General features: G+C 38.1%; 1 protein-coding gene across 1 annotated transcript; it reads left to right on the top strand.

Moving 5' to 3' along the window:
- The first annotated feature begins 6,019 nt into the window (after positions 1–6,019).
- On the top strand, positions 6,020–6,967 carry LOC101701979 (olfactory receptor 10A3). Its single transcript, XM_004851773.2, has one exon. It carries the CDS (start codon positions 6,020–6,022, stop codon positions 6,965–6,967), a length of 948 nt encoding a protein of 315 aa, XP_004851830.2.
- The last annotated feature ends 691 nt before the right edge of the window (positions 6,968–7,658 follow it).

Here is a 7,658-nt window from a genome sequence, read left to right as displayed (position 1 = left end):
TTTTGTTGCCAGTTCATTGGGTCCAGGTGGTTGAGTATCAGAGTGTTCCATCTCATTTCCCTTTGGGGTTGCTGTAGGTGACCTGGAAGTCTGGTTTTGAGACTTATTTATGTGTTTTCTCATTTCAACTGGGTTGGGGGGCTGTTGGTGCCTGCACGGATTACCTCCTCTGAGCTGGGTGAGGTGGGACAGGGGCCAGGAGCAGCGGTATGGATGGTGACCCAAAAGCCCTTTCCTGTGGGCTGGGAGCAACCAGAGCGATGGTGGCTGGGAAACCCCTTCCTCTGGACCTGGAATGCTTTCTTAAATGTAAGGGTTACTGTGAAGATAAATACAAAAGACCAAGCAAATGTAAATTATTTTTTGCAGTTGAGAACAGATGCTTAAGGAAGATACATGACCTAAATGTATATAGTTTGTGACACAGCCAGAATTTAGGTTTTCAAAGTCCTACTGGTATATTCTTTGTGTAATGGCAAAAAGAAATCTATTTCAAGAGGGTAGAGATAGTAATTGTGATTGTCAGTGTGCTTCCAGGGGAAGATAGGTATTGCTACCTTGCAGAGATTCCTTTGGAAATACTGTGGAAGCTGCTGAGGAATTCAGCATGATGACACAATGACACATTTTTAATAATGCTTAAAACAAGATGAACTGAGATGGGAAACTTGGAGGCTTGTTTTCAAATGCATATGAATAAACTATATCTACTTTAGTTCTGGTTCAGTAGAATAGTTTTTTTATTAAAACATGAAAGAACTCAAATCAATATGAACTTATGTTTTAAAACTGTAAATCACTCAAAACCATTTTGCTTTATGTAAAGATCAATAAGCAAATCACCAGTACTGCTGTTTCTGAGCCATCTATATTGTGTGGTTAGTTTCCTGTAGATACGGCCTCTAATATAATGTCACACAATAAAATAAAGCAAAAAAAAAAAAAAAGACCTAAGTATAAGAACAGAAACTTTGTAGGGCCGTGGATTTAGCTCAGTGGTTCTGCCGCCTGCGTCTCAAGCGCAAGGTCCCAAGTTCGATCCCTGGTACCAAAAAAAAGAACTGAAACTTTAAAACTGCTAGAAGAAAATACTATATAGGTGAAACACTTGAAGCCATAGGTAGAGGCAGACTTCCTGACTACAACTCTAATAGCATAGGAAATAATAATAAGTATTAACAGACATGACCAAATCAAATTGAAATGCATTAGCACAACAAAGGGACTACAAAATGAGAGATAATCTTGACCTATTACTCTTCTGGTAGAGGATTAATATTCAGAATATATAAGAAACTCAAAAAACAATACCAAAAATATAATAGCCCAATCAATAAATGAGCAGGTGAATTGAACAGATGCTTCTCAAAAGAAGAAGTACTAGTGTATATGAAAAAGTGTTCAACATCTTTAGCCATTAGGGAAATGTAAATCAAAACTGCACCGAGATTCTATCTCATGACAGAGAGAATGGCTATCACTAAATAATACAAGAAATAACTGTCAGCGAGGATGTAGGGGAAAAGGTGACTCTTCTAGAGTATTGGTGGAAATACAAACTAGTGCAGCCATTATGTAAATCAGGATAGAGTTTCTTCAAAAAACTAAAAACAGAACTACCAGCTATGATCTAGCTATAGAACTACTTGGCATGTGCCCTAATGAATTAAAGTCAGCTACACCTGTGTACCCATGTTTATTGCAACACAATTCACAATAGCCAAGGTGTCTATCAATTGATGAATAAATAAAGAAAATGTGGTATATATACATAATGGAGTATTATTCAGCCAGAAAGAAAGTGAAATCATGTCATCTGCAGAAAAATGGATGGAACTAGATACCTTTATGTTAAACAAAATAGGCCAGACTCAGAAGGACAAATATCATGTATTTTTCCTAATATGCAGAATCTGAAAAAAAATGATGACAGGAAAGTAGAAGGGAGACTATTATCAGATAAGAGGAAGGGATTAAATGGAAGGGCAATGAAGAGATGTATACGATTGAAATATGTTATATGTATGTATGAAAATTCCACATTGAAATGCCATATTTTGCAAAATTAGTATGCACTAATAAAATATACTCTAAAAGCACCAACTATGAAAATTATCTGAAAGACTTTTTCCCTCCAAAATCCACCCCACCATCTTAGTTACCTTATTCTGACTAGAAAACTTGAGAAGTTTTGGTGAAGACACCTAGGTGCTCTACAAAGCAACGTGTCTACATTTCCTACTATTGTACAAACTGTGCAGCCCCTAATCAGGTCCTTTGTCTACATGACAGTGCCCTCCATGCTCACACTGGCATCCTTTCCTACCTTTCCCACTGTGCCTATTGTGGCTGTTCATTCAGTCTGCTTTTATTTTCTTAATAGGAGAGGTCACGGTGGAATTGAGTCTCTTGTGTCAATAGATGTTTGTTATTCCCCGTGGAAACCTGGAGTGAAGTTCCAAGTTGTGCAGCCAAACTTCCTTATCTTCATGGGAAAGGCTGTATAAATGGAGCATAGTTTCTCCAGAGAAGATTTCCTCCAGGCATACTATTCAATGTTTTACAATGTTATAAAGTCAATGCAGTGAGTTGTCTAATCATGTTTACGATAGTGTCGTTTTTAAACTAAAGAGGTAAAACATCTGGTTAAATGGGATGAAAATCAAGCACAGTCAATAGCTATGAAGCTAAAGATTCTTTTAGAGTACCTTTTAGTGGTTTTGTCATTTCCAGGTCTCATGATAATTGGACGTACTTACCAAATGATAACTCAGTGCTCAGGTAAGAAAAGCAATTGCTCTACCTTTCATATTCACATAAAAATTTGAATAATAGTTATAAAGTAGCTTGCATAAACCATTAATTTATAGAGGTATGTAACCGAGGGGGTGAAGTGAGGGAATCAGAAGCAAGGTCGATAATGTGGAATGATGAGGGAGTTATTTGCCCAATGTCATAAAGAAAGTTGATGCTAGAGCCAGAAGAACATGCCGCTGAATTAGCTAAATTAGCATTAGGTCATTTCATGTTAGAGGGAAAAGATGAAACATTCAGTTTCAGTTTTTTAAAAAGTCAGATTAGTTCCAAAACTTTGCCCCATATCAGCCCCCTAAATATTTATTTTTTAAATAAGGATGCTCTAAATTTTCTTATTTTACAAACTTACTTGATTTCATACATTCAAAACTGAACACATCCTCTGTCTGTTGGAAATAGTACTTCAGTGTTTTTCTCTGCAGCGTCTACCTTACTTATTTTAGGAGACCAAAATATATTAGTATAGTTAATAAAGCAGACATCTCATTTAATAAATCATCGTGATCATACTCAGTAAATCAACTTGCCGCTTCCTCTTTGCTAATGTCCTAATGATCTGAACTGAAGACATTTCATATCTTCAGCTAGTTGTGTCCTTCTGTCCTCCAGCTTCCTTGTATCCCATACTTCCTTGTATCCCAATTCTGCTGGCTTTCAAAGCCTCATGCAAAGGTCAGTAGACCTCCACTCTAGTACTAACTGTCATAAAATACCTTCTACTTGAGGCACCAGCCTTCCTCTTTATGATTTTCTTGTCTACTTAATGGCCCTTCCATCCGTGATATTCTGTGATAATGGTTATTTATTCTCACTCTCCATTTAGAAATAATCTTTCCCTAATTTTTTTTTTCAGTACTAGGGATCAAACTCAGGACCTTGTGTCTGCAAGGCAGGTGCAGTGCCACTGGTAAATCCCCAGCCTTCTTTCCCTAATTTTGACCACAGTTGTTACCACTCTGGTTTCCCTTCCATTTCAAAGTGACAAGTGGGAATTTTATTCTACGGATCAGAGGAGATCTGAAGTTCTTTAGTAGGGAGAGGGGATAAGATTATTTTGATGGAGGAACAAGGTACAGATTGGGGAAGAAGAAAAAAATCATGGAGAACTGATTAGGGTTTCATTTAATGAGGACATGGGTTGGGGAGAAAATGAAGAGAGGCAGTGAATTGAGGCAGTGTCAGTGGGGATGGGCTAGCTGAGTCCAGAGGGATTTCAGATTCTAAATATGTGTGGGTTCTGACAGGAGAATAGTGGGGACAGAGAGAGTTAGTTTGGTGATAGCAGAAAGAATGGAGTGGTTTGTCCAGAGAGGGGCCCTGGAAGGTCGGTGGGACTGGGAGGTAAACTGTCATCTCTGGGTGAGCCTGGTTGGCCAAAAGAATCTCAGGCAGCAAGTGCGCCCCTAAGGGTCCACCCACCACTGTTCTACCCCTCCTTTGACCATGCAGTGGAGGGCCTGCAGCCTGCATTTTTTCTGTCGAGCCAGAGAAATATTCCCATCAGAACCCGAAGATATGGTCCAGGATTAGTTTTCTGCTTCCAAGCAGGCAGACAGGGAATCTAAGGGTAGGGAGTGGCAGGAAAATCATCTCAGAGGAGGTGGCAGTGACGACTGACTGCCTGCCAAACCAGTGGCATTTTTAATCCCACCAAGGCCTGAAACTTCTACAGAAGCCTGGCAGTAAATGTAAACCTTCTCTGTTCTTTTGTGTCTGGTTTATCTTTCCTTTAGACACCATATCCCTAAGTGTGGGTAGAATTCGGGTTTTCCTAATCTTACTATTTCTTCATCCATTTATTAAATATTAGCTTAGCACCTATTGCATTATCTACTACATGTCCTAAGCACTGAGAATGTAACAAAGAAGATAACAAAATTCTTATCCTCCTGGAGTTTACATTCTAGCAGGAGGAGTTAGTAGGCATAAACACCCAAATAAATATGTATTATTTAAGTTAGTGATCAGTGCTGTGGCAAAAAGGAAACCAGCGAGATGGGAGTTGAGTGCTGGGTAGCAGGTAGAGTCTGCTATCACATGTAGCGTAGTGGTTGGGGGAAGACTTTCTTGTTGTGTTGATGGCTCAAGTTTATCTGTAAGTGTACAGAGGCTCCTCTGTGGTAGGTGCTCAATTAATGTTTTCTTTGAGTGGACAATTAGTGATTAATCTCTCTCTCTCTCTCTCTCTCTCTCTCTCTCTCTCTCTCTCTCTCTGTCTGTCTCTCTCTGTCTCTCTCTCTGTCTCACCCTCATGGGTGCTATAATTTAGATTAGTTCCATAACTTTCCCCCATATCAGTTCCCTAAATATTTGGGTTTTTTTAAATAAAGATGCTCTAAATTTTCTTATTTCACAAACTTATTTGGTTTCATACATTCAAAACTGAACATATTATTTTGTCTGTTGGAAATAGAACTTAAATAATTTTCCTATCTATCATCTGAAAAGACGATTAAGCCACAGGATTGGAGTGACTAAATAGTATTTTCTATGGTGTCAAAAGCCACTTTATGATCACAAGGATGGGTGATAATGAATTGACTTTCCTAAAGTTTCCCATTGAGGCATAATTAGTCAGATCTAGCCTGAGAAGAAATCGGTATACTTAAAGCCATTCTACTTTTGCTCATCTAAGGTAAGTGCATCTATAATCAACCCTTTTGAATGTTTCTGCATCTGTTTTGGAATGTATTTTTATTTTTCATAATAAACAAAGTAATATAAATCCATTTTCAACTTCAGTAATGTTTAAATTTTGAAATATATTTTCATTTTTCTGAACTTTTCTTATTTGTTTAATTTGAAGCTCATTATTTCAAAATTCATATAATTAAAAAGAACACAATGATGGATATATATCAATGTAATGGGTAATGGATTCTAAATAACACAATGTTTGTGTCTGTTATAAGAATTGGTTTAATCTTTTGCTACATAGCAAAAAACTTGACAGAGAATATTATTTTGCACTTTTAAAATTAGATTTCTGAGCTAAAATTCTTCACTTTTTTTGTTTGTATTTGTATAGATTCACTATAAAGAGTTATTGATCATTCTTCAAAATTGCTAACCTGAACTTCAGTTAAAATGAGCATGTTATTATGTCTTCTACCAAGTAGTCCAGACTTGAATTCTCACATATTGGACTTTGATGTCATTCATATTCTATGTCAGTAAGAAAGTCTACGGCTATACTACTGAAATGAGCAGGCAAAATCAAAGCTGCGTGGCCGAATTCATCCTCTTGGGCTTTTCCAAAAACTTTCCTGAGCTCCAAGAGCAGATCTTTGGGGTTTTCTTGGTTATTTACCTGGTGACACTGATGGGAAATGCCATTATCATAGTGGTCATCTTCCTGGACCAGAGCCTCCACTCCCCCATGTACCTCTTCCTGCAGAACTTATCTGTGGTAGAAGTGAGTTTCAGTGCAGCCACCATCCCTGAAATGCTAGTGGTCCTGTCCTCTAAGAAAACAACAATTCCTTTTGTTGGCTGTTTTGCACAGATGTATTTCATTCTTCTTTTTGGTGCAACTGAGTGTTTTCTCCTGGGGGCAATGGCTTATGACCGATTTGCTGCAATCTGCCATCCTCTGACCTACCCAACCATTATGAACAAAAGTGTTCTTGTGAAGTTAATACTTTTCTCATGGGTCTCAGGGGTTATGGTGGCCACTGTGCAGACAACATGGGTATTTAGTTTTCCTTTCTGTGGCCCCAGTGAGATTAATCATCTCTTTTGTGAGACTCCCCCAGGGCTGGAGCTTGTTTGTGCAGACACCTTCCTGTTTGAAATCTATGCCTTCACAGGCACCATTTTGATTGTCATGGTTCCTTTCTTGCTGATACTCCTGTCTTACATTCGAATTCTCTTTGCCATCCTGAAGATGCCATCAACCACTGGGAGGCAAAAGGCCTTTTCCACCTGTGCCTCTCATCTCACATCAGTCACTCTCTTCTATGGCACAGCCTGTGTGACTTATTTACAACCCAAAGCCAGCTACTCACCGGAGACCAAGAAACTGATGTCACTGGCTTACACACTGCTTACCCCTCTGCTGAATCCACTTATCTACAGTTTGCGCAACAATGAGATGAAAAGGGCTTTAATGAAATTATGGCGAACAAAACTGGTTTTACACACAAACTGACTTGTTGAAAGGCTGTCACCCAACTTAATTGTACTTCAATTTAATAAACAGATTGTCCTGGGCCTTTAACTCAGTGGTTTTGCCGTTTGCTGCGCAAGTGCAAGGGCCCGAGTTCGATCCCCAGCACCAAAAAAAAAAAATTAATAAACAGATTACTTTTCTTGGTGAGAATGTTTTTTTGTTGAGTTCTCCAAGTTTGAAAATATATCAGAGGATCCCTTTATTTTAATACTCTACTGCTATCAATATTTTTAAAAGATACATAAGCTCCAATAGCATATGACCCAACAGTGTATGTACACATTTCTCTAATATGGGCATACAGATATTGTCATTCAGATGTTGCTCCAGTATGTATGGTTCAATACGTTCATGTATATTGATACTTTTGTTCCTGTGTGATAGATTCCTCAAGAGGGACTGATGGGATGAATCATTTTGTGCTTATATATTTTAAGAGGTATTAGAGAATTAATTTTCAAAGTAATTGTAACTATTTCATATTCATCTGAAGGCCCACTGAGCCTTACTAGCATCGGAGCTTCAAAAGATCCACAGAATGATGAGATTTTTATTCCTGGATGAAAAATATGTTCCTTGAAAGAGATTTTTAAAATGCATTTATTGGGGGCCTCAAACTAGTTCTACTTCATAGACTTTCACACATTATAATCCCAAACTAAATTTTTAT

This window comes from Heterocephalus glaber, unplaced genomic scaffold (assembly GCF_053883595.1).
Source record: "Heterocephalus glaber isolate CG9 unplaced genomic scaffold, H.glaber_assembly_v1.0 deba00001428, whole genome shotgun sequence".
NCBI classification, from domain to species: domain Eukaryota; kingdom Metazoa; phylum Chordata; class Mammalia; order Rodentia; family Bathyergidae; genus Heterocephalus; species Heterocephalus glaber.
The sequence above is the reverse complement of the archived record's forward strand: the minus strand, read 5'-3'. Positions and strand labels throughout refer to the sequence as shown.

Excerpts from the sequence above, each read along its gene's own strand:
- LOC101701979 (XM_004851773.2), top strand. The coding sequence starts at position 6,020 with ATGAGCAGGCAAAATCAAAGCTGCGTGGCCGAATTCATCCTCTTGGGC.